The sequence below is a fragment of the Heterostelium album genome (assembly GCF_000004825.1).
Source record: "Heterostelium album PN500 unplaced genomic scaffold PPL_contig1, whole genome shotgun sequence".
NCBI classification, from domain to species: Eukaryota; Evosea; class Eumycetozoa; order Acytosteliales; family Acytosteliaceae; genus Heterostelium; species Heterostelium album.
The window spans coordinates 1,203,084-1,230,085 of record NW_008805078.1 but is presented as its reverse complement, the minus strand read 5'-3'; the positions used below and the strand labels follow the sequence as shown (position 1 = coordinate 1,230,085).

The window sequence follows — 27,002 nt, the reverse complement described above, 5'->3', positions numbered from 1 at the left end:
TTATCTTTCGTTTTTTTTTTTTTTCGTTTTTTTTTATTTTCATATGAATTCATTTTGGGGTGGTTGGTGTGTGGGTGTGTTGTTTAATCTATTGTTACAAATATAAACATACCCCACATTCAATCAAGATTTCTTTTATTATTATTATTATTTTTTTCATAGATATATAATTAATTATTATATAAATCTCTTAATTTTTTATATCTTTTTTTCTTTACTAAAAGATAAAAACAACAAAGTTATGGATTTAAAAAGTTTATTATTATCTATATATCAATGTAACAGCAATGTATTAGAACTATCACAATCTAAACAGATTGTAAATACAATCGTTCAAATGATATTGATATCAGTTCAGCAAGATAAATCATTATTATTGAATGAAATAGTTGATACATTAAAACAACAACTTGATATTAGTGGTAGTAATACTATTAATAATAGAGATGATTATATATTATTTTTATTTATATTATTATCTGAAATTGTATCATTAAATCAGTCATCATCACCTACTACTACAAAAACACCATTATTCATAATAGATATCTGTAATAGAATAGTTAATCATTTCATTGAACAATCATCTAAATCGGAGGAAAAGATCGGTCAGCTCGATGAAAAAGTATCGCTACTCTCCAGATTGGTCGTTAGTATGTCGGTTGTCTCTGGTGGAGAAGGTGAATCATCAGTGATATCTTCTTCATTGTTGGATGTTATTCTAAAGGATACCACTAGTAGTAATACTTCAGATGACGATATGACAGTTGGTAATAGATTCCTACAACGCTACAGTTTGAATCTACTGAATGAACTGTTACAATCAAAGTCAACATACCAATTGCTATCAACAGAGTTTCTCGATCTGGTGTTAAACAAAAAGTTGTTTTTCAACATTAAATCACACAATTCACTCATACGTAGTCATTCTTTTAATGCCATAGAAACAATTATATCCTCACCATCATTACAACAACAACAGCAGCAGCAGCAATCAAAATGGTTAGAACAACTTTACAATTCAATATTACAACAACAATCTGATGTCAATGAAAGATTGAAGCTATTCTTTAGATTTCACAAGTTATTTATCAGTTCTTTAGTACCAACAGTACCAACATCTAAACAATCAAAACAACAACAACAACAACAACAACAACAACAACAATCTAAATTACAACAACAACCAATAGATACATTTAATATTCTTTCTAAATCAGAATTCTTTGATGTTCTATTCATTAGTTTAATAGATACTGATAATGTACCGAGAAAACAATCACTTCATCTGTTAAAGACATTCATTTCATTGCCAGCTAGCTGTTGGCAACAGCTACTACCGTTCAATCCAAAACAATGGACACTCTATTTCTCGATTTACGAAGCGTTCAACGAGACAAAGTCACATCTTTTCAGACCTGTGTGGTCGCAACTCCCAAGATTGATCAGTGCCAGCACTTCTTTCGCCAGCGTATCTGACTATCGTCAAAGTAGTTTCTGGATTCTTGTATTGTTGCACCGTGGTTTCACCCATATCAATCCAAACATTAGACGTCGTGTCATTGTAGATCTCCTGACTGGCTATTCTTTAGACTTGGCAGAGTCCATCTCCTCCGCATCCAGCTCGATGCAACTATCCACCTTGTTGTCTCCACTGCTCAGATCCATCGATACACCCGACTTTGTCGTTCAACAACACGTTATCGATAGTACACAACAACTTACACCTTCAGCATTAAGAAAGCGAGAACTTTTCGATTTGCTAACAACCTTCTTGGAGAAGACAATGAAGCTCAATAGCAACAACGGTAGTCTATTCATTGATAATATACTTGGTTTGGTTGTATCATCGATGAATGACACCAATGGAGTAATTATGATGTTGGAAGTATTGATTTCTCTTGTTAAATCCAAAGCAATGACATTTGTTATTGCCGATCCAACAATGGAGAAGTTAAGATGGCTGCTAGAGACACATCCAATTCACAATGCACCATCCAATATTTATCTCTACCAGAGAGTGCTAATGTTACTAGTGGAAATGGAACATCCTACCAATCAATCACCGATATTCAAGCAACATTGTGTAAAGATACTCTCGCTCTTACCAAAGTCAATGGTTGACGAATGGAATATTGAACTCTCAACAGTTCTAAATAAGTATGACCCTGAGTGGATTGGCCAATATCTAGTGGAACACTTGAACCAAGTGGAATCTACTTCCATCGATGACTATGCCAGTTTAGCAAGATTACTAAGATTCATTCCTAAGCAATCGGAACAACTAGCTAGTTTTAAATCAATGATTCTCAGTAGCATTACATTGGATTCGCTATTACTTGTTGGTTCGATTGTTAAAGAGAATCCAACATTCTTCCAACTCGGTGAAATATTCTCTGTTGATAATATAAAGACAATCAATAATATATTCACCAACTATATTTCACAACAACCAGAGGAATTACAAAAGATAGCGATTGAATCGAATGATGGTGACAATCAACTACAGTATCAATTCAAAAAGATGGAGATGTTGGTTGATTTCATTGCAAGACAACGTAGCTCATTCAGTGAACTCGCACAATCTTGTAAGGATATATTACAAGATGCTAACAACACCACTGGCAATGCTCAATCAAAGAGATCATTCGATATTCGTCAAATCAGTTTGATGCTTTTAATTTGGCAACGTTGTCATGCACCAGAGAGTAACAAGGAGATATCTAGAAGTTTCCTATTGCAACTACTTCAACTTAGAGTGGAGAGAGGTGCAGGTTCAACTCTGACTCTTCCGAAACTATTGGAATATCGTTGGCTTTGTATTTTAGAGTTGCTGCAGGTGTCGGTCGACTGTGACGACGCTTCCGACAAAGAGGAGATCGAAGAGATTGAAACCATATGTCAGTTGGTCTTTGAATATGCATTGGATACACTTGATAATGCTACTCCAAACTCGTTGGCATCGATCTACGATACATTGCTACTGACTGTTGTACGTGGCAATATAGTTGTAACACCGGAACAAGCCGGTGACTTTGAACGTCTAGAACTTCCTGTTCTGACAAACGACGAAGAAATGACTAGACTATTCCAATTGGCATATAGAGCATTTTCAGATTGCTCCAGAAAGTCTATAGTTGTCGTTTCATCGTTTATCAACTTGCTATTCCATCCACTCTATTTCCATTGTCCAACGACCATTCCACTTGTCAAAGAGTTCCTTGGAAAGACACTCACCGAATGGGGTGAATCCGCCAGAATCAGTTGTGCACTTCTCAGTCATTGCTGTGCGATTTGGTCAACTCATTTGGAAACACTTGATACATTCTTGGATGATATTATCAATCTTTGTTTATTAACAACTGAAGATACAGACCAACAATTGATGGTAGTTGAATCATTACCGACTACTACTACTGACACCAATGATCAACAACAACAACATAGCTACAAAATGGCAAGTAACCATGGTTATATTGTAAGATGGTTCGTTAGTCAGTTGAATCAAACATCCCAACAGAACGATAGTGCCGTCAGATTCGTTCAGAGATTGATGTTGTCGTTGCTCGAGTTGAACATTCAAGGTGAATTGTCACAACGTGAGTACTCACAACAAAGCAAGACCAACAAACAAAAGTGTAGATTGTGGCGTACTCTCTGTTCTTTGACTCATGTCGATAGGGTTTACTCTAGCGACCCGATCTCGATCGCACATATCGGTGTTGTCACCGAGATGATGTGGCGTATCCTCGAAGTCAAGAATCATCCCAACGTCAGATATCTCATTCAGCTCTTCATTGTCAACATTCTCATTAGAACAGGCTCACCTACCACCGTAACACAACTGCTAGTTACCAAACTCAACCACTCCAACTATGACTATCAAATAGCAGCATCTATCATTATCATCTCCACCTCCTACCTCTACCATCTACTCAACCAAGAACATCCAAACGCCGAAATGATAGCACTACTATTCAAATCTATCATTCCATGGTCAACTGATTTCCATCATGCAGTACGTACTTGTACACAACTAGCAATTCATACAATCATTTCAAGAAGTAAGTTACTATAGAATAACTTTGATTACCAAACAAAATGTCAACTAAATTAACTAAATAACAATACTATTAATACAATTAGAATATAAAATCTTGGAACAATTGAATCAAAATGAAATATTACAATCTATGTATCATTATTTGGATAATAATAATCTACAGAAACGTTTGAGAGAGAAACAATCGTTGTTTATTCAAAACGATGATCCAATCAAACAGTCATTACCCTCGAATATATTCACAGCAAACGATGTTACCAGTGTTATTGCTCAGGATGACAATGAAGAGGATACTGGTGCATCGGGTTCATCCACTGAAAACAAAGAGGATGAAGACGACGGATCTCAAGGTTTGGCACTCGACGAATCAGTTATACCAATGTCATTATTAGACGTTGCCAAACGACTCATTAAAGATTTCCAATCACAATTTCAATCTAGATTACATCAACAACAATCATCAACAACAACAACAACTTCTAATACAACACAACAAGATGGTGCAGATATTGTTTCAAAGAGTGACGATATTGAAATTGAGGATTTCCAAAAGAGAATCATTCCATGGGAACAATCAATGGCATCATTAGAAGAATTAGTAGATAACAACAACAACAACAATAGTAGTAGTAATTCAACTAATAACAATAATAATATACGTCCACCAAGACAACAAATGATTATTGTTGGTACATTCATAGAGAATACACCGAACGTTGCTGGTCTTATTAGAACTAGTGAGATCTTCAATGCCGAAGAAGTTGCTATTCCAAATATCAAGTTGTTGAATGATCCTCAGTTCCAACGTGTGAGTGTTGCCGCTGACAAATGGGTACCAATCACCGAGGTCAATCGTCAGAACCTGACAAGCTACCTGAAAGCAAAGAAAGCCAAAGGTTACTCTATTCTCGGTGTCGAACAGACCAGCCAGAGTAAGAATCTAGCAACCTTCCAATTCCCACAGAAATGTCTATTACTTTTAGGTCAAGAACAAAATGGTATACCAGCTGAATACTTGGAATTAGTTGATTATGTAAGTGTTTATTTAATACAATTAAAAAAAAATGAAAATATCTAACTAACTTATTCAAAACTATTTACAAATTTTATTTACAATTGTTTATTATTTATTTATTTATTATTATTATTATTTAGTGTATTGAAATTCCACAATTTGGAGTAACAAGATCTCTAAATGTACATGTTAGTGCATCCATAGTTATTTGGGAGTATTCACAACAACAATTGAACTCTAAACAATAAATAAAATAATAATTTCATTATTATTCTAATTCTTATTATTATATTATAAGAATTGATTTAGAATAATAATTACTATAAAAAAAGATATTACTATTATTATATTACTATATTATATATTATTAATTGACTTATTAAAATATAAATTGTGTCTTTGTTGATAATCTATCTAAAACTCTTTTCAATTCAAGATGATCTCTACCACTGAATCTATCTAACTCCACTTGTTTGTAGTAAGTTATGAATGAAGGTACACCTGGTGTTTCTTTAACGATTGGATGATCCTGTTTAAAATTAAAAGATATTAGCTAGTTAGTAAGAAAACCGACTAAATCTAAATGATTATATTAACTTTACATACAGGATTGAGATCTGCATCGGTTTTTATGAATAAAATATCTTTATAACTCGTATCTTCAGAGAGTGCACCAAAGATTGGTGAAAGAATACGACAAGGAGAACACCATTTAGCAGAGATAAATAGGATTACTTTGTCGCTGGATTGAAGCAATCTATCTAAATCCTCGATACAATTTGCATCCTTATGTAAATCTGTGATAGGCTCTGAACTATAGTTACTTGTTCCTCCTCCAATCATACAACATTCATGATCGACAGTTGTTGTTGTTTTTGTATCTGGTATAGTAATATTACCTTGTGATGTCTTCATCTTTATATTACTATCACTATTTCTGTTCCTAATCTAAAATAATTCAATTTGATGATTCAACACAAACAAACGTAATAATAAACAATTTTTGTTTTTATTTTATTATAAATTAAATAGCAGTTGTCTACCCAAACGAAAGTTGTAATTGTGTTTATTTATGTTCTAGAACATTGAAGTTGTCATTCTCTAAAAAATTTATCATTTAGTCGTCGTGTAAAAATAAAAAATAAAAATAAAAATAATTTAATTTTGGACAAGATCGATTTCCTAGTGGATCTGAAGATGACACACAACAAAGAAATAGATTATTAAATTCAATTTAATATTTGTATTTAAAAGTAAGAAACAAATAATACTTAATATTCTTGAATTTAAGTAATTATGTTAATATAAAAATATTCTTTTTTTTGGATTATTGATTTTTTTTAATTTTTGAATAAATTTCATGATAATATTTTTCAAAAAAATTATTTAGATTTTTTATATTTTTTTTTTGTAGGATTCCGAGCTCCGGTTTGATTTAAAAATCTATCAAAAAGTAAAAAACACATTTTTCTTAGATTTTAATAAAAACAAAAAAATCGTTGCAAAAGATGTCGCATTGGAGTTGATTGGGGCACTGATCACTATTGGTCTATGGATTTTTTTTCAATTTTATTTTGTGAAATTTAAATTTATTGATTTAATTGTTAAAAAAGCCATTTTTATCGATTTTGGTATGCCCAATATAATAGATTAAGAGAATCACTTTTATATGCATTGAGTACCAAAAACACAATTCACACAAAATAACAAACTTCCCAATTTTTAAATAAATCTACATTATTTATATATTATCTTATTATTATTATCTAAAAAGATTATTAATTACCATTGTATTATAATATTTATTTATTTATTTATTTATTCTTTAGGATCCTAAAGATCGATCGTTTCACTCAGTATTATTTAATATTATTATGTTTTTTTAAAAATGAATTGGTTTTATAGTTTGTTTTTGTTGATAGGTTTGATCGTTGTTTTACCACAGACCAGTTTTGTGGGTGGTGTGGTGATTTTCAACCCTGGAACTGGACATTTCTATGAATATATTGCCACGGCGGTTGCCAAATCGGTTTCCATCCAAGCATGCTCAAGTAGAACATTTGAAGGTAGAAAAGGTTATTTGGCAACCTTTTCAAGTAAACAAGAATGGTATGTTAAGCATTTAGCTAGAAATTAAATTTACATACCGCTAATCACTTATATTTAATATATAGGGAGTTTTTTACATCAAAAAATCTATTTCCTAATACAGATCGTCCGTGGATTTCAGGATATGGAGTGAACGGAACGTTTGCTTTTGATTCTGGTCCTGAAGCTGGTACCGTAATCTATGATTTCATCAACGATAGATCCTATTCCTATACACCATGGAGAGGAAATGAACCTAATCTCAATCTTAACGATAATTGTATTAATACTATTGGATCTGACGCTTCAGGTAAAATTCTATGGGATCTCGATTCCTGTGCACTCACCAAAACCTATATCTGTGAGTATGGTGGGATGGAAGAACCATACCTCTTGCAACCAGGAACCAATCCACTCAATTCCAATCTATTCGTTTTATCGAAATATGTCGGTACTCCACCAGGCTCAATCAACCTGTTGAATTACCTCAACCAAGAATTCACTGCCACACTTTCCGATTTCAGTAATTCCAACGCCACCTATAAATTCACTTCAGCTACACCTGGTGTCTATACATTCAATCTTGGAAACGTTAATGGTTCAACCTATACCTTTAACTACCGATTCCCATTGGTCGATGTTGTCTATCCATCTTATTCTGCTAATCAATTGATCACTCTGGTAGGACAGAATTTTGGATCTAGAGGCCAAGACATTCAAGTTACCTATGCAAATGGAAAGACCTGTTCCAATGTTATTTTAGTTTCACAAAACGTTATCACTTGTTCATTGGGGGATGATATTACTGTGAGCAATCGACTCTTACCACTTGGTATTAGCTTAAATGGTGCTTTTGTTACATACAAAACAATTGGATATTGTAAGTTTATGTTTTACTTTTAACATTTCATTTATAACTAATAACTTTTTATTTTATGCATTTCAATAGATGATGTTACAAAAAAAGGATTCATAAGTGCTACACTTTCAGCAGTTACCTATCAAAATTACCTTAATGTCTATACCGCAAGATCAACGGCAGCCAAAAATCCAGCCGCACCATACTATCCACCAAACGACGGTGATATAATGGGAAGATTCTTTAAAACTGTTCCTTTGAATCTTGCAGGAAGTGTTGGTTGGAATCTGTGGATTGGTGCCACATTTTCAGGAGGCAGGATTTATGCATACGGTACTACCAATCCAATTACAATATACGGTGGAATTTCTACCTATGCTGGAACTCCACCATTTATCATGAACGTAGAGTCGCCCACTCTCAGCATAGTACCACAGCCAGAGACCACTGGATATGCTTCAATTATGCAATATGGAGGTGCACTACCAACGTTTGACTCCGTATCAACCACAAACGCCTTCAGTACTGAAGGAGGTATTGCTAGTTTTAAGCTCACCGCCAATGGATGTGGACACTATTTCAGTACCTACGATTGCGTTACATCCAATTTCCCAGCCAGTTATCCATCGAGTAACTTGACAATTACTCGTCCAATATTTTTGGATACAACTACGATCTCTCTCACAGTTCCACCTTACTATGGTGGTACTTTTATCACCTATTTTCTTATTGATGGCCAGAGAATAGAGACACCCATTTCTTTCTACTATGATAATCCCACAATTTCCAGTGTTACTCCTGTTTCTCCTTTGGGTGGTAAAATTACAATCGATGGTTCCAACTTTTACACCAATTCCTCAATTATTAAAATATATGTTGATTCAGTACCCATCACCCAATTCTCGATTACTGTAAATCATAGACAAATCGTTGCAACCATCCCTCCACTTGCAACAGGAAATCACACTATCTATCTTACCGTCGGTGATAGATCTCAATCGAATAACTTTGTTTTAGTGGTATTCCAACCTTTTATTTCATCGGCAAGACAAAGTGTTTCATCGATGACCTTGACTGGTGGAAACTTTGATAATATTACTCAGTCCAATACTATTTACTTTAATGGTCAAGCCATAAAACCAACATCTGGTACCACTACCATATTGGTTTTCGAATTACCAGTAAATGCAGTCAATGATTTCGTCGCTGTTGAATCTGGAGGAGTAAATTCTACTGCATTTAGCATCAATCTCATTCCAAACATTGAAAGCATTCAACCAACTCATCCATCTGTTTTAGGTGGTAGTTTCACAATAACTGGAAATTACCTTAATCCACTTAACTTTACAGGTAGTAGTTTGGATACATCTATTGAAATGGGTGTTGGAAATGTATATACAAAGTTGTCATGTACCCAGATTTCATCTAAATATCCTTATCAAATTACTTGTTTATTGGTAAGTAAAGTAATAACCATAATAATAATAGCTATTTGATTATTAATATTTTATTCAATTAAAAAAGCCACCAGGATCAGGTTCTTATGCATTAAAAATAACATGGGGAGTCATTTGGATAGAAAATTATCATAGTTATTTAAGCCCAACTATCTTATACACAGCACCACCTTTAATATTTGGAACCGGTGGAAATACTACAATTGTTGGTAGTGATTTTGCAGAGAAAGGATTATCTGCCTCCATTGGAAACATTCCATGTGACCATTTGAAGTTTATCAATAGTACTGCAATCAATTGTTACTTCTCCGCAAATGTTACCGCACCAACAAATGCCGGTATCAATGTAACAGTGACATCCGATACACTATCGACAACAAGTGGTGTTTTCTATTACAAAACTCAAAAGGAATGTCCAGCCACTGTGAATGGTGTATGTGATGGTCATGGTACTTGTAATAGAGAAACTGGTTTGTGTTCATGTAATCAACCATATATCCAACCGGTGTGCAATAATACTGGTGAGATCGGTGTTAATCGACCGGTTCTCGATCCTAACGGTGGTACAACCATCATTGGAAACGGATATAATTTCTCGGTGCAATTGGTATTCCTTCGTGAGTTGGATGAAACTCTAGCGCCAGTGAAAACTCTCGCTCTCAAGAACATTGTTTGGACCAATAGAAATCAAGTAGACCAAACAATGAATATCGTTGGTAGCTTCCATAATGAATCGGTCATTCTCAGTATCCAGATGACCATTTACAATGAGAGTACAAGTGTAGTGTTTGCCGGTGAAACCATCGACATTCTAGCCAACAGTATTAAATATGTTATTACAGTATCCAACTGGACATTTGCCTCACGTCTCAACACTCTACAGGTTATCTATAATTCAATGACAGACTCAGAGACAACCAGTGGATGCCAGACTCACCAGACAACCGCTGAAGACAATGGAGGTAACGGTCAATCACTTTCCTATCTCCAAATGAATGCAGGTGATACCTCTCTGACTGCAAGATTTGCCGATCGTCTTTATGTAGACTCCAATATTGTCAACAGTTTGGTATCTGTTATCGATCCTACCGATCCAATCTACAAAGAATTGAATAGCGAGAAGTTCAACCTCTTGGTATCGATTAATGTTCCACACTTTGAAAAGAATACCATTATCGATCCAAACTTTGGTTCACTCGTCTCGACAACAGATTCTCACTGCTCTGAAAAACAAACATGGAAAATACCGGTAATAGTTGTTTGTAGCGTAGTAGGAGCCGCTGCCATTATATGCCTTTCGCTTTGGATCATCAAAAAGAACAACATTTCAATTAGATCCATTAAATTAAGAACTATCAGTTAAAAAAGTTAAAAAAAAAAAAACAATAAACATTGTAATTTTAAAACCAACTAATAATGATAATCCAACAGATTTGTAATATAAATAATTAATGTGAAAAAAGAATATTTATACAAATAATAATAAAAAAGATAATTTTTATTATTTTTAACAAGTTTTTTAAGAAAAAAAAATGGTTACCAATATCTAATCATTGTTTTCCATTCGACTGCCTCTTTCAAAAGAGCAGGTATGAAACCGGTGAAAACCCAATCTTTGTAAACAAAGATGGCACAATATTTTCCTAAACTAATCAGGATTGGCTTTGAGAACGATTTATACTGTTTCATGGATGATTCTTTTCGTGCTTCCATTGCATAAATATTGTTGACGACTATATCCGCTGTATTCTCGGCTGTCTGTGCCAACTTTTCTTCACGTACATTGAGAACATCACCGGAAACATATATATTACGATAGAAGGTGGTTCCAGCCATCTGAAGATATTCATTGCTCTTTATGTAACCAAACTCTGAGATTACATCGGGGAAGCTGGCTTTCATCATGTCGGAATTCGGTACGATACCGGTACACAAGAATGCCTGGTCGGCAATGATCTCACTGCCTTGATCGGTGATAAAGATATTGCCCTTGTGAGCAATGACACGCTCGTTGTGTACAATTCGCACACCATGATCGACTAGATACTGTTCGGAGTACTTAATAGCCTTCTTTGGGAAACGATTCATCAACTTTGATTGTGAATGGATCAGAGTGACCTCCTTGCCCTTAAAGTGGCTGACAATCTCGGCGGCAAGCTCCACTCCGACGATACCACCACCGATGATCAATATCTTTTTGAGTTTTCTAATGTGATAGTAGTTCTCACGCAGTGTGTTGGCACGCGCCGATGCCACCACCGATGACTCCTTGAACGGCGAGTTGTAGCTACTGCCAGAGTTGATCACCAAATAATCAAAGGGAATGGTACGGTCGTCGGTTACGACTTCTCTTGGGTGTACACCAATCACCTCCTTCTGAACAACGTTTGTATGCTTCAGGTAGTGAGAGTGTAGCACTTGAATACTTCTAATGTGAGTCGGTTCTACAATAGTTCTTAAAATGCTAGGAGTGAACTCAAAGTAATCTTTAGTATCGACAAGAGTCACTTGGAAGTCATTCTCTAGCTTTTGGGCAACCATACTACCTGAGAATCCACCACCAACAATAACTACTCTCTTTCTATCTTCAACTGGTACCTTTTTTTATATATATTAGATATTAGTTTTTTTTTTTGAAGCGTTGTTTAAACAGTGTTGCTGATGACTTACTCTATTTGTTACAGTTGATTTTATGGATAACAAAAGTTTCCATGCGAAATTAAAGATGTGTAAAAAAGAGAATGCAAAATAGAGTGCATAGTGATAAAAGAAGAATATAGTTGCATATATAATCTTCATTTTGATTTTGATTGATTATTAAATTCACTTGTCTGTGATTGCTGTTAAAAAAATAGTCAATCAAATCTAAATATATATAAACTGTTATTACAAATTGAAGAAAGAACTAACTATCTATAAATTAATAATAAAAAGCAATTTTGTTAATACAAGATTATAGATATATTAATATCTTATTATTATATTATTATTATTATTTAGAGTGAAGAAAAGAGTGTGTTTGTTTATGAATAGGAGAATGATGACACATTCAAAAACTATCCATTGCTGTTGTTGTTGTTATGACACCAACAACAACAAAAAATAATAATAAAATTACAATGTAAATAATAAAAATGGTATTGATATTACTTTGAGTTCACTTGACTTTTATTCACTACATTAAATAATGAATATGAAAAAACCTCGTCCTCTACAACTTATTATTGTTATTTATTTCTTTTTTTTATAATGTTTGCTTTTATTGTTTGTTTTTAATGGTGTATGTATTTAATAATGTAATATTTATAGTAATATTGGCAAACTAATAAATAGCGCCAATCTTATTGCAACATAGTACTCTGTAAATATTATAAGAATACTGTGTTGTTGTAATATTGTTGGGGTTTTTGGTATATATTTTTGTGTGTTTGTGTGTGTGTGTGTGTGGTTTCAAATAAACGACATATACATACATAATATGTAAATATTTATATTTGTGTCAGGGATCTATGTTGTTGTAGGGGTATGTATAAAGATTGTTTTGACTTTCTTATTCATATATAAATATATATATTAATTTAATATATTTATTTTGGAATTCTTGTTCTATAATTCTGTCAATCATATATTCTATTCTTTTTATCTAAGTTAGAACATTATTATTATTGTTATCAGTTATAATTCTAAATTAAATAACAAGATTAATCAGTTGCAACCCATCCAAGACAATTATCGCGAGTTCTGATAATTTTAAAAATCGTTTATCAATTTTCAAATTATTACATAATTTTGTGATGTTTCTGTGGATTTTTCTAAACTAAAAGTAATTTTTCATTTTTTTTATTTTGATTTTTGATAAACACAACGTCGTTGCTCGAAGAGGGAACTTATTGGGCGAATATTGATGTTGATCAAGATCCACGTTGTTTTATTTGATTTATTCTACATGATTATAAAAAAAAACATAATAATCGATTTATTTTAATCATTTTGACTGAAGTTCATCTCTTAACTTTTGTGCGGTATTATATATTGCTAATTCTTGATCGGTTTGCGAATCGTAGTCATCTTTTATATAGTTGTCGAGCCCTTTATTCAGATATTTAAGTGATTCCTCTTTGTTTCCCAAGTGGAATTCACAGACACCGAGAAACATTGCATCCATTGGTTCCCATTGTCTTGCGTCACTCGACTCGATGCTCTTGAGTACTCTCTGACTCGATAGAAGACTATCTCGATTCTTCTCCCAATCCAATGCCATCGTTTTGTAGATGTCACGACGCACCAGCAGTGGCAATTGACCGATACCAGACGTTTCGTACTCACGCTCACAGTAATCGAGCAACTCTTGGTAGACAACAATCGCTTCATGTCGGCGATTCATTGTTTGCAACGAGCGACCCATCAGCTCCAGAGCATCGGTCCAACAAGCGTGATGAAACGGCTCTAATCCTTGGTCGAATGCATGCTTCGCCAGGTCATAAGCAGAGGCAGCGTCGTTCTTGTGATCCAACAATAGCCGTGCCAGTGTAACGTGTGCATCGAATGAATTTGGAAATCTGTCTACCATTCGTTCACCTATTGAAATCGCCTCGTCGAAATCCTCGTGGAACTCCAATTCCATGATCTTATAGAAGGCATCCATGATACGTGGATCTTCCACACCACATCTACCACCATCCAATAATTCGTCGAATGAGTATTTATTCTTTGATTTTATAACATTATCATTATTACTGTCACTACTACTACAATAATTTTTAACTATAGTAGTATTATTATTATTACAAACATTGAAAATTGTCGTTTTATTCTTTAAGGGTGATGATATAAACAATGATGTTCTAACTATTGGTTTATAATTAAAAGAAGTTATAGATTTATTAATCTTTAATAAATTTGAAACAAATAATCTATTCATTTTTGTGAATGTTGTAAGATCAGATTGCTGCACATCAGTTAAATTTGATTTTTTTAAATTTAACTTTTTTTTTTTTTTCAAAATATCAATCAATTTGAATATTTGATCACTTTTTTATTATATAACACTATTAAAAGAAGATAAGATATAAGATATTTAATTGTGACAAATACTAATTATTAGAACAAAGATCAACATCGATGTCGATATCAATATTTGGACAACAGTGAGCACCACAACAAGTTTCTGTGCATGGACATGCTGGACGAGTTGGACAAACAGTTGGTCTTGGTACTGCAACTCCACAGCCTGGGATGTTGATGTTCAAACAGCCTTTGACACGGTCGCAGCTATCGTTGGTACATTGATTGCCATCATCACAAGAGGTCGGTGTGAAAATACAGCCCGTCGATGGATTGCAACTGTCTGATGTACAAGCATTACCATCGTCACAGTTGATAGTCGAACCAACACAACCTTTGTAGATATCACATTCATTCGAGATACATTTGTTGGAGACAGAGTTACATACAACGGTTTGATATGTGCAGCCAGTGTTTACATCACAACCATCGTTGGTACAAGCATTTCCATCATCACATGAGATTGGAGTAGCTACACAGCCTGTAAATGGATTGCAAATGTCCGATGTACATTGATTATTGTCGTCACAAGAGATTGGAGTAGCTACACAACCAGTCATTGGATTACAGCTATCATCAGTGCAGGCATTTCCATCATCACAAGTGATTGGAGTATGAACACATCCATTGGAACTACAGCTATCTGATGTACATTGATTACCATCATCACAAGAGATTGGAGTGTGAACACAGCCATTGGAACTACAGCTATCTGATGTACATTGATCACCATCATCACACGAGATTGGAGTGTGAACACATCCTTGTGTTGGAGAACAGCTGTCAGTGGTACAGTCATCATTATCGTCACAGTGAATTGGTGAATAAACACAACGACCACCATTACAAGAATCGAGAGTACATATGTTGTTGTCATTGCAAGCTTCTCTCATTGGACAATCTCCTACATCTGGACAATCGACTTCAACACAGATTCTTACACGTTCTTCAACATTGCAAAAGACAACACCAACCAACAACAATACAAATAAATAGATTGAATTTATCTTTATAATATTCATTTTGTTTTATTATTATAATTTAATGATTTATCAATTATTATTAATTAAACTATTTATACTTGAAATTTAATGAAAATACAATCAATATTTAAGTGATATAGACAATACTGGGTCTTTGTAAACCTTTATATAGATATTCTTTCAAACATTAATCCTTAATGTTTTAATTTTATAAATTTTTAATTATAGACTGTTCTTGAATAAATTAAAATTAGTTAATTTTACTATATTTAATAATACTGGAAGTATTGTCAGTCAACTACCCAATTGAAAAAAGTATCATCACCAACTTGGATGATATGGAGAAGATCTAGTATCACACTTTCTACAAAGAACTCCCAAATGAGCACACTTTTCTTTTGACAGATTCCCCGCTCAATCCAAAGACCAAACGTGAGAAGATGACTCAAATCATGTTTGAGACGTTCAACACACATCAATGTTTATTTCAAATATTGATATTACTTTCATTTTAATAAAAATTTGAGTTGTATCAATTTAATGTTACTATTTTTTGAAAAACCCCCACAACCACAACTTTTGATTTAATTGATCATTAACTTCACTATTAAATTTTAAAAATTTTAAATAAAGAATTATTCATTTGCAAAACAAATTTTAAAATGAATAATTCATTATTTAAATCGGTATTTAATAATAAAGTATTGAATAAATTAATATTTAATAAAGTTAATTTCATATTGTCTAGACTTACACAGTCAAATCAGAAATTATATAAATGGCAAGAAATCATTGAAGATCCGTATATCTTGGCATCACACGGCTATTTCAATGAGATTAAAGCTTGTCTTTCCAATAGAATCAAACATGTTCGACTCAACTATATTAGGCTTTTCGAACGTGTAATCAGAGGTGGAAATCTAGAGATATTCAAATATATTTTAGAATACTTTCGAATCGATCGAAGATTGAAAATTGGACTTGGTGATGCTATGCTCAAAACTCTGTTGATCACCGCATCGAGAATTGGTAGACTGGAAATCATTCAGTATCTATTCGAGAGATTCGCCAATTACAAATGGGATTTCGTTAGAGCTATCAACGATGTACCGCAATCAAATGATCTAGACCTATTGAAAATGTTGGTAGACAAACTGGAAGCAAGTGATCCGAATGAGTTTGACGATCGCTTCGATGATCGTAGTTTGCGAGAAGCATTCAATAACGCTGCATTCGCTGGCAATATCGAAATCTTCAAATGGTTGTTGAACTATAGACCGAAAGATTTCCAAGGTTCCATGGTATTTGGATATGCAATTGCAGGTAACCAACTCGAATTCCTAAGATACTTGTTTGAAAATCATAAAGATCATTACGAAAATGGATCAAACTATTTGTTGTCAGCGATGGAGTGTGAAGATACCTTTGAAATCTTTGAATTGTTGATGCAACATACAGAGTTTCATATGAATCAATCATATTATCCAGCATATTTCGGAAATCTCAAAGTTTTGAAATATTTACATTCAAAATCTTTATTGAAATGCACTCATTACGAGATGGATAAAGCAGCTATTTTCGGATACATGGATATGTTGAAATGGTTGGATGAGAATTTTAAAGCAGGATGCTCCACCGCAGCCATGGATGAAGCAGCACAAAGAAATCAGCTGGAAGCAGTTAAATGGCTACATGAGAATCGAACTGAAGGTTGTACAAAGGAAGCAATGGATGGTGCTTTGAAATCCGGACATTTAGAAATGGCGAAATGGTTGCTAAAGAATCGAACTGAAGGTCATTCATTTTCTATTACATCAGATATTGCTTTGACTGGAAATCGCCAAGTACTTGAATGGTTTATTGAGAATACAAATCACAAACCATTGGAGAAAGATCCAACTATTCTCAGGAAAGTGGTTGCCAAAGGACACCTCGAAATCGTGAAATATTTACACGAGAGAAATGGTGAAGACAACATATTCTATTTTACATCAGAGATAATGAATATAGCTGCTTCTCAAGGACACATGCATCTCATACAATGGTTGCATCATAATCGAACTGAAGGATGTACTGAAGATATATTAGCGTTAAATGAGAATATCTATAAAGAAGATTACACTACTATGGTTCAATGGATATTGGAAAATAAAAGTCAAGTTGATATTCATTCGATTAGAACCGAAGACTATATCTCTCATCTAATTCAATTGAATCAATTTGAACTTCTAGAATGGTGGTTAAATAAGTTAGAATTATCAAAAGATCAACTTATTGAAACCAAAAGACAATTGTATAGTAAATATCCACTATCATTTGATTCATTGGATTTATTGGATCAATATATTAATAAATAAATATAAAAAAAATAAATCTCATAATACAGTATTATGTAGTAGAGTTTCTCTTTCTATTGTTTATTTTGAGAAACTATAATAAAATTAATAAAATATTTTAAAATTTCAAACTATATTTTAGCATTATCCTATATGTTTACCTAAAAATCAATATTAATAAGGTAAGTAAAAAGAGTTGTGGAGTCAAACTTGGTTTCCAATCACCAACTTTCACTAGGTTTAAAACCTTAGAATTTTTATCATTTTACTTTTATATAGGTAAAAAATGATTTTAACACTCCTAAATTTGAAAAATACCACATTTTCCAACCACTTCTATGACAGATGATTGAAAAATTTAAGCAAACAAACACAAAAAATTGAATTTTTTTTTCTTATCTTACCGCATGCGGTTAATGAGTTTTATAAAGGCTCCAACGAGATTCGAACTCGTGACCCCTTCCTAACTCTTCCTTTACTAGGGAAGTACAATAACCAACTATGCTATGGAGCCTTTGATGTAAAATTTTCCAAAACTTTTATTTTTAATTCGTTTAAGTAATTTTATTTTTAATCTATTTTATTTTAAAAATTTTAACCAAAAACTCATTTTTTATTTCTTTAGGTATATGAGTAAAAACAAATTTATTTTTAAGTTCTATTAAATTTTTCATAAAAACAACAAAAAAAAAAAACGAACGAAAATAATAATTTTATTTTAATTTCAAATTATTTTTTATTGATTGATTTTGTTTGTTGATTTATTTTAATATTATTATTAGAAAAGATAGAAGCTAAACAAAACAATGGAACACAGACATAGATCAGGTCCATTGAAACAACAAAACAAATCATTCAAAGCAGGTAGACATGACAGTAAAGGAACTATCAAGAGAAGAGCTGCCGGTAAGGTAGAGACAAACAGCGGTGTAAGACAATCCGTCAAAGCATCGGCTGTTGTCAACTCTCGTCAACATGAAATGCGTCAAAAACAACTTAAACAATCGCAATCGAAACGTGCAGAATCAATAGAAAGAGCAAGACTTGGATTACCTGAATTGGCTGCTCCAAGAATTGTTGTAAGTATAGATCAACTATCATTATAATTATGATTATTTAGTAAATTAATAACTAATTCATTGTTTGTTAGTGTATCATTTCATTATCGGAAGGAGTTAATATGAATAAATTGAAATCAAATTTATTGTCGAAATTCGAATTGAGTGCAGAGGAACAATCAGCATTCTTGAATACCGTTTGTTTGACTTCAAAGGTTAGAGCCAGTGTGATGGCATGTGACTTTAGAGAGGTCAATCGTTTAATGGACTATATCAAGTTGGCGGATATCGTATTGTTTGCTATCGATGCTCAGACTTTTACTGGAACGCTCGACCAAGTTGCAGAGAGAACATGTTCGGTGATCAAAGCACAGGGTGTTCCATCGTCGATGCTCCTCCTACAGAACCTCGATAAGGTTCCACAGAAAAAGAAGAACGATCTGAAGAAACAGATTACCACTCTCTATCATTTCCATTTCCCTGAGGAACCAAAGGTGTTGGCTGCCGACACACCAGAGGAGCACGCCCAGATTCTTCGTTTTGTGGAATCGATGCATATCAATGATATCCAATGGCGTAACTACCGTCCCTATCTACTGGTGGAGAAGATGGAGAATGACGTCAGTGGTAATCTGGTGGTGACTGGATTCGTTCGTGGAAATAACATGTCGGCGAAACAAGTCGTTCATTTGCCGGGTGTCGGTGACTTCCAGATTGCCAAGATCGAAGAGGGATGCGATCCGCACGAAACCAAATACAAACGTGCAAAAGCAGCTGGACAAACGATGGCAATGGATACTGAATTAAAGATATTGGATCAATCGACACCAGAGGAGCGTGATACTTTGCAAACTCACAACATTCCAGATTACAACGAACAGGAACAGACTATGCCAACCAACGAGGAAATTGCAATGGCTGCCAATAGAAAGAAGGTTCTGGTGCCAAAGGGTACCTCTAGCTATCAGGCATCGTGGTATCTCGATGAAGAAGGTGAAGGTGACGACGGTGAAGGATTTATGGATGATGAAATGATGGAGAATGCTGCCGATGAAGATGGAATGGCCGAAGGTGACGAAGAAGAAGAAACTGCCGCTCAAGAAGCGGGTGAAGAAGAGGAATTGGAAGAATTGGAATTAAATCAAGATAAATGGAAAGGAAAAACCAAAGAGGATATCGAAAAAATTAAAGAACAAGAGGAACAAGACGATATGAAGGATGGCGACGACGATGACGACGATGAATCCGAAGACGAAGTAGATGAAAAAGATAGAGAACAAAACGAATTTGAATTCCCAGATGAAGTTCAAACACCAGAGAACTTCCCATGTCGTGTTAGATACTCAAAGTACCGTGGTTTAAAGAGTTTCCGTTCATCGCCTTGGGACGCCATGGAGAACCTACCGATCGACTATGCACGTATCTTCCAATTCCACTCGTTCAACCAATCGATGAAAGCATCGATTGCCATCCAAGACAAAGCTCCAGTCAAGCCAGACACCTACGTGCGTATCACTCTGGTGAACGGTCCAATCACCACAGCACCACCCGTCCTCAGAGAACCAATGATTCTTTCGGGTTTGATGCGTTATGAAAACAAGGTTTCCGTTCTCCACTTTGCCGTCGAGAAGCATCGTTCTCACGACGACGTCATCAAGTCGAAAGAAGAGGTATTCTTCCACATTGGTTTCAGAAAGTACTCTGCCAATCCAATCTATAGTATCAGTGCACCGAATTGCGATAAACAGAAATACGAACCCTATTTGTTTGCCGGTCGTAATTCAGTGGCAACGATTTTCGCGCCAATCACATTCCCCCCTGCACCACTGTTGGTTTTCCGTGACTCTAGTTGCGAGCAGCTGGTCGCCACCGGTCACCTCTTGAGTGTCAATCCCGATAGAATCATATGTAAACGTATTATTTTGACTGGTCGCATTGCCAAAGCACTGAGTAGAAAGTTTGTTACTATACGCGATATGTTTTACTATCCCGAGGATATCGAATGGTTCAAGAAGATCGAACTCTACACCAAGTATGGTCGTGTCGGTCACATCAAGGAATCACTCGGTACTCACGGTAGAATGAAATGTCTGTTTGACGGAAAGATGGATCAATCCGATACTGTTTGTCTCAATTTATATAAGCGTGTCTATCCTAAATGGGTTTTACCATTGTCAGAAGAAGAGTTACAAGCACAACAACAACAAAAACAACAGATTCAAAATGATATGGAAAATTAAATAAAAAATTAATTAATATTATTTAAACAAAAAAAACAATGATAATGACAAAAAAGAATCAAGATGGTTCCAAAAAAAAAAAAAAAAAAAAAAAAAAATCTGATCTCCAAAATCAATAATCGTTTGTTCTTTTTAAAATAATCTGATTGATCACCCATTTTCTCTGAATACAGCCATGATTTCATATTTTTCGATTTCCAAAATCTGAATTGGTTTGATCAAAAATACCCAAAAAAAATAACTATTACCAAAGAGTAAATCAAACATTTTTTAGATCAATCATTTGACCACAATCCAATTCACACTTATAAATCATATATATTTATATAATAAAATAAAAAAAATGAATAAATTATTATTTTTAACTATTGCAGTATTGCTATTATGTATTACTTTTGCTAATTCAGTTAGATCTGAAAGTGATACTATAACTGAAGTAGACACAACCAATTCAACTGGAAATACAAATACTACAGATTCAAATACAGGTGGTGGATCAAATAGTAGTACTTCAACAACTACCGATGGATCAACTACAGGAAGTTCAAACTCAACAACCTCGACAACTGGTAGCTCTAACTCGACCACCACCACCACCACCACCACAACAACCACCACTACCACTGGTTCAGCAACTACTACTGGAACAGGTGCTGTATCTTCAAACACATCCACCGCCACTGGAAATCCAACAACAAGAACATCATCTTCCTCCTCCAAACTAATAGGAAATGCTTTGATTGTTACATTATTATCATTATCAATCAAACTATTATTGTAAAATTAAATAAAAAACATCTATATTAAATTATAATATTTTATTATTATTATTTTTATAAACTTTGGATTGTAAATGATTTGTCATTTTCAATAAATTTATAGGTTGGTTCATCTGATGGTGCGACTGTAGAAAGAATTGTGCTACTCTGTGGTTGTGTTAGATCTGTCAAAATAGATTTATGTTCGACCAAATGTATATCTTTTAATTTTTCAAATTGTTTACCTATATCTTCTAATTCCTAATAAATGAGTAAAGAGAGAGAGAGAGAGAGAGAGAGAGTTGTAGAAGTTTAGTATTTGATTATTTTTTTTATAACTTTAGAATACTTACTTCCAATGTTTTTGTTCTTGATAATTTATCATAGAAATCGTAGAAAACGGTTGATTCATTCTTGATGTTATCGATTGATTGTGAGGATTCGAAATGATTCATCATTGTTTGTAGTTTTCTTTGGAAATCCTTTAGATTTTTGATTCTTTGTTGGTGATGTGCACTATCATTGATTTGATTTGCTGCCGACGGTGTTAACAATTCCTCCAACCATTCTGAACTTTCATCGAATCTTTCTTTTGCTTTTGATTTAGATAATACAAAAATATCTATAGTAATAAAAAAATGAATGAATCTAGTTAGTATATGATAAACAATTTGAATCATTAGCTTATTAATTTTACCTTGATTATCATTAAATATATTATTATCTGAATTAATCATTTCTTTGAGGAATGGAATCAATTCATTTGGATGATCGGTTTGAAGATGTTTCCACAGACTGGAACCATTGACTGAGAGGACTTTGTCGCATTTGAAACACGAGAAGAATGCATATTTGTCTTCGCGTGGCAATGCCAAACGATGACTGGCAATCTGTTGCATGTACATTGCTTGAATATTGATGAATGCCAATTGGAATTGTGATTGTGCTTTGTGTGTTGAGGTGTATTCTTGTTTGGGTGGCTCGGCCGGTGCTACCGCTGGAATCTCAGCGGGCTGCGGTTGTACCACTGGAACTGCGACGTTGTGGAGTGGGATAGCAATTGGCATATTCATCTTGGTCGGTGTCTTTACGCCAGAGAGTATTGGCGATACACCGAGACTAAGCGGTTCCATGCTGGCCGAGGGCATGCCTGCCAAACCTGGTGTGCCCGCTAAATTCGGAGTGGAAACGGTTGGGGTGTTCGAAGTGGAGATGGAAAAGTTTGGAAACTGTGCTTGTGCCTGTTGGATGAGCGTTTGTATGGTTTCGGCGTGTGGATTCTCTTTGGTACGGGGACGTCTGCTCTCGTCCTTGATGTGAACCAGACACAACTCCTTGGTGTCAATCATGTGACGAAGACAACATCCACGACAACGCCTGTTGCTACACTCTTTGTTTGCTTTCTTTGTGCACTCGGAGCAGACATCTTGCTCGTCGGGACCGGTCGTACCATCACCACGTTCCTTCTTGTCTTGCTTGGATCTTGGCGAGCCTGGTGGCGACAGTGACGTCGCCTTTGACGGTGTCATGGCTGGCGACGGTGCGGCAGTAATCGATTGTGGAGTGGCCGAAGCCGGTGTCGAACCGCCCGGTGTGGTCAAGTATGGCATCACCGGTACCTGTGGTGGAGCCGAGTACATTCCCGGTGTCATCATATACGGGTTGATAGGTGCACCCTGCATGAATTGCATTGAACCCGGTACCTGCATCGCTTGTTGATTGATATTCATGTTCATATTCATATTCATGTTCATATTCATATTCATATGCATCATTGGATTCATCTGAGGTGTGAGAGGTGTTGGTGTTGTCGATGTAGGCTGACCTGTTGCAACTGTCTGCATCTGATTGAAACCTGTAAGACTAGCCAAATCTTGTGGTTTCGGTTGTGGTGTCATTATACTTGCTGGCAACGCTGTATTATTATTTATCGAATGTATCAATGTTCTCATCTGTTTTTTCATCTCTGGTTTAGATGCACCTGGTTGAACATCTATAATAATAATAATAATAAAATAAAATATAGCATACATCGATCAAATATATTAGTTTTAAAACTTTAACATATTATTATACCTATATGATTAAATATTAATACATACTATAAGCTCTAAGATATGCAGTTAAATCATGTTTTGATAGCTCTTTAAGATTGTCGGGATTCAATGATTCTATTGGCTGCAATGAACCCAAGCTGACAGTTGTATCTCTAGTAGCTCTTCTAGGTGTACCTGAATATGGATGATACATCTTTATCTTTATCTATTTCTATACAATATTTTACAATGAATGAGCGATTGACGATGTGTGTTTTATTAAAAACAGATTTGATTAAAAATGATAATATCTTTTTGTTTTTATTTCGTTTTACTTTGAACGGACCAAAAAATAGTTTAAATTGAATTAGCATATAAATTAAAAAAAAATAGTCGTTAAATTTTTAAAAATTCGAATTTTTTTTGCAATTTTTTTATTTTTGTTTTGTCAAGACTGTTCTGATTCTGGATTCCACTTTGTTTAGTTAATTTAAAGATTGGTCATGTTGTATACAAAATAAAAAAAATTGTTGATTCCACTTTCATACGGGTCAGAGTAATCTACTATTGGCAAGAAGACATGTCAGTTCAGTCTATTCCAGTTTGTCCAAGGTTGTATCTGTATGAAGTGTGTATTTACTTTGGTTAAGTTTTGATTCGAGCTCGTATGATTCACCATTAAATAAGTGTGTTTCTTGTATAGCAAGGATGTCTGATACAGTCCATAATGCTATGGATGAATAAATTAAGAGTTTGTTGACTTGTTGGTTTGTTTAAACTAAGATGAAAGTCAAAAGCAATTCAATGAAACTATGAAACTATTTCAGTTTTTTTAATTTAATTAATAAAGAATTTACAATTTTATATTTATTCATCCTCAACTTCATATTATTCTCTTGATTACTGTCATATATTCTATTGTCATAGTTTTCATTTTGAATTCGAAAATGATGTTGCGTTGAAGTGAAATAAATATTTGTAATATTATTTTTCGTCATTAATAGTAAAACATGAACTTATTAAGTCATGATCTATTTTCAATTGATAATCTTATTAACAATGAATAAGTGTATATTATTTTTCTTTTTTTTCAAAAAGTAAAAACTAATATAATTTATCTGTTTATTATGGTGAAAAAAAACAAAAAAAAACTTGGTTCATCAAAATTCAAATAATGGAATATGTCTGAAAATCTTTGATTTGTTTTTATTTTTATTTTTATTTTTTGGAGGGAGAATAAAAAAACGTCATTTTTTAAAAATGTAATGCAAGACATAACCTAATACTTTAAATAAAACCTTGATCAATGACAATTACATCACACACAAGATATAAAAACATTGTCAAATATCTAATTATCAAACATATTATTAAAAGTTTTTAAAACTTGTTTTGCTTCGATCAATCAATCAAACAAAGTTCAGTTCATCATCAATTTATTTGTGTGGTGGTGTGTGTTTTTTATTTATTTATAAAAAAAGGATCATTTCAAGTATATATATTAATAGTAAATTATTACAACTTTTATAATTATTAAAAAGATATCTAGTTTGTTTTTTAAAAGTTGAAAAATAACATCACGATGAATTTCAATACAACTAGATATTACCAATTGCTTGGTATCGAAACGAATGCAACCAACGAAGAAATTAAGCGAGCATACAGACAGCTTGCTCTACAGTATCATCCAGATAGAAATCCAGACCCAAACGCTGCTGAAATGGTATGATTCAATCGATCTACAAGTTATTCATTCCATCATGATTCGTACTAATACCATCTATATCTTTTAGTTTAAAGAAATTCATGATGCCTATGAAGTTTTAATGGATGAAAAGAAAAGAAAAATATATGATCAAGTAAGTAGTAGTATTATAGCTATAGTATATCACCAACAAATAAATACTAATTAATATAACTTTATCAATTTAGTATGGAGAGAATGGTTTGAAATTATTTGAAGATGATGTGTTGGGTGAAGGTGCAGAGGTAGTAGGAATGATGCTTTCTGGCTCCAAGTTTTTGTTGTGTATATTGTTTTTGTTGGTATGTGTCATCATTTTGGTTCCGATTTTCTTGGTGCTCAAAACGAATGGAAATGTAACATGGTCGTGGGAGCGTGTGTTTTCACCGATTTGGATAGCTGGAATCGTCATTTATTTATTTGCAGTGATTGTCACCATTGCCACACGAAGTCTCAACGTTTTGTTCTATTTGATAAGGCTGTCGGCACTGGTCGTCTTTATGGGGCTGTTGACCGCCAACTTGGACGGTCGCACTCACATGCTCTGGAGTGAGGTGTTCATCCCGATCTACTGCATAATCGCACTGAACTTGGTGCGTTCGATGCCACGCATCTACTATCCAAACTACAAGAAACGTTTCAATCACGGTGATCCCAATTTCAATACCAACACAACGTTTGGCCTGGGATATCCGGGATTCATCGTGCGTCAATTGTTGTTCAATCTTCACTTTGCGTGGTTCGTTGTCTTCTTGATGTTGAAGCTCGACGGTGTCGTTGGTTGGAGTTGGTGGATCAACGCTATTCCAGTGCTCGTCGGACTGTTTATCAAGTTCATCGTTATCATTGCCGATCAGAAATCCGACGCCAAACACAGCCAACTCGATGAAGTACACAAAAAAGATATGTCTTCACTCAACAGTTTCTTCTTGTGCTGTTACTGTTTCCTCTTGATACCACTGGTAATTTTCATTGCATTGTTAGTTTCACATCTCGACGGTAAAAGTTATTCAATGGCATCAGTTTTCATTCCAATTTTCATTGTTTTAGGGTAAGTTCTAATCAAATCATTGTTCAGTTCAATAACGTTATTAATTAATAATAATCCATTTTTTTTTATTTAGTTTATTATTCTGTGTATGTTGTTTGTTTGTTCCATTCTTTGTTTGTTGTAAACCAGGAGATGATATGGATCTTCCATATGGTATGGAACCACCCGATTTCTTCACAGTTGTTGCCGCCAGAATGCAAAGACCACAAAAATTCTTGGAACAAGCTGGTGCCAACAATGTTTAGAAAAA

At 34.1% G+C, this 27,002-nt stretch overlaps 11 protein-coding genes and 1 non-coding gene across 12 annotated transcripts; 6 read left to right on the top strand and 6 right to left on the bottom strand.

The window, feature by feature from the left end:
- Positions 1-241: 241 nt before the first annotated feature.
- On the top strand, positions 242-5,326 carry DG2033 (TrmH family RNA methyltransferase; the record flags this gene model as incomplete). The annotated part of the gene is made up of 3 exons (XM_020572318.1): positions 242-4,064; positions 4,147-5,096; positions 5,219-5,326. The coding sequence occupies 3 exons, from the start codon at positions 242-244 to the stop codon at positions 5,324-5,326; spliced, it is 4,881 nt and encodes a 1,626-aa protein (XP_020438176.1).
- Positions 5,327-5,457: 131 nt separating this feature from the next.
- On the bottom strand, positions 5,458-6,867 carry trxD (thioredoxin family protein; the record flags this gene model as incomplete). Its single annotated transcript, XM_020572317.1, has 3 exons — positions 5,458-5,607; positions 5,685-6,026; positions 6,865-6,867. 3 exons carry the CDS (start codon positions 6,865-6,867, stop codon positions 5,458-5,460), a joined length of 495 nt encoding a protein of 164 aa, XP_020438175.1.
- A 99-nt stretch (positions 6,868-6,966) lies between these two features.
- On the top strand, positions 6,967-10,826 carry PPL_01305 (uncharacterized protein; the record flags this gene model as incomplete). The annotated part of the gene is made up of 5 exons (XM_020572316.1): positions 6,967-7,187; positions 7,253-8,046; positions 8,116-9,482; positions 9,550-10,740; positions 10,818-10,826. 5 exons carry the CDS (start codon positions 6,967-6,969, stop codon positions 10,824-10,826), a joined length of 3,582 nt encoding a protein of 1,193 aa, XP_020438174.1.
- Positions 10,827-11,018: 192 nt separating this feature from the next.
- Positions 11,019-12,281, bottom strand: aifD (NAD(P)/FAD-dependent oxidoreductase; the record flags this gene model as incomplete). Its single annotated transcript, XM_020572315.1, has 2 exons — positions 11,019-12,080; positions 12,153-12,281. 2 exons carry the CDS (start codon positions 12,279-12,281, stop codon positions 11,019-11,021), a joined length of 1,191 nt encoding a protein of 396 aa, XP_020438173.1.
- Positions 12,282-13,467: 1,186 nt separating this feature from the next.
- On the bottom strand, positions 13,468-14,403 carry PPL_01303 (tetratricopeptide repeat protein; the record flags this gene model as incomplete). The annotated part of the gene is made up of 1 exon (XM_020572314.1): positions 13,468-14,403. The coding sequence occupies one exon, from the start codon at positions 14,401-14,403 to the stop codon at positions 13,468-13,470; it is 936 nt and encodes a 311-aa protein (XP_020438172.1).
- A 172-nt stretch (positions 14,404-14,575) lies between these two features.
- Positions 14,576-15,568, bottom strand: PPL_01302 (uncharacterized protein; the record flags this gene model as incomplete). Its single annotated transcript, XM_020572313.1, has 1 exon — positions 14,576-15,568. One exon carries the CDS (start codon positions 15,566-15,568, stop codon positions 14,576-14,578), a length of 993 nt encoding a protein of 330 aa, XP_020438171.1.
- Positions 15,569-16,191: 623 nt separating this feature from the next.
- On the top strand, positions 16,192-17,886 carry PPL_01301 (uncharacterized protein; the record flags this gene model as incomplete). Its single annotated transcript, XM_020572312.1, has 1 exon — positions 16,192-17,886. The coding sequence occupies one exon, from the start codon at positions 16,192-16,194 to the stop codon at positions 17,884-17,886; it is 1,695 nt and encodes a 564-aa protein (XP_020438170.1).
- A 408-nt stretch (positions 17,887-18,294) lies between these two features.
- Positions 18,295-18,379, bottom strand: PPL_01300. The gene is given in 2 exon segments: positions 18,295-18,331; positions 18,341-18,379. It is a non-coding gene; the product is annotated as a tRNA-Thr (tRNA).
- A 292-nt stretch (positions 18,380-18,671) lies between these two features.
- PPL_01299 (uncharacterized protein) lies at positions 18,672-21,163 on the top strand (the record flags this gene model as incomplete). The annotated part of the gene is made up of 2 exons (XM_020572311.1): positions 18,672-18,944; positions 19,016-21,163. The coding sequence occupies 2 exons, from the start codon at positions 18,672-18,674 to the stop codon at positions 21,161-21,163; spliced, it is 2,421 nt and encodes an 806-aa protein (XP_020438169.1).
- Positions 21,164-21,506: 343 nt separating this feature from the next.
- Positions 21,507-21,944, top strand: PPL_01298 (uncharacterized protein; the record flags this gene model as incomplete). Its single annotated transcript, XM_020572310.1, has 1 exon — positions 21,507-21,944. One exon carries the CDS (start codon positions 21,507-21,509, stop codon positions 21,942-21,944), a length of 438 nt encoding a protein of 145 aa, XP_020438168.1.
- Positions 21,945-21,996: 52 nt separating this feature from the next.
- PPL_01297 (uncharacterized protein) lies at positions 21,997-24,171 on the bottom strand (the record flags this gene model as incomplete). The annotated part of the gene is made up of 4 exons (XM_020572309.1): positions 21,997-22,182; positions 22,275-22,543; positions 22,619-23,914; positions 24,024-24,171. The coding sequence occupies 4 exons, from the start codon at positions 24,169-24,171 to the stop codon at positions 21,997-21,999; spliced, it is 1,899 nt and encodes a 632-aa protein (XP_020438167.1).
- Positions 24,172-25,539: 1,368 nt separating this feature from the next.
- Positions 25,540-26,997, top strand: PPL_01296 (putative Heat shock protein; the record flags this gene model as incomplete). Its single annotated transcript, XM_020572308.1, has 5 exons — positions 25,540-25,680; positions 25,751-25,816; positions 25,890-26,003; positions 26,466-26,752; positions 26,826-26,997. 5 exons carry the CDS (start codon positions 25,540-25,542, stop codon positions 26,995-26,997), a joined length of 780 nt encoding a protein of 259 aa, XP_020438166.1.
- Between the last annotated feature and the right edge of the window lie 5 nt (positions 26,998-27,002).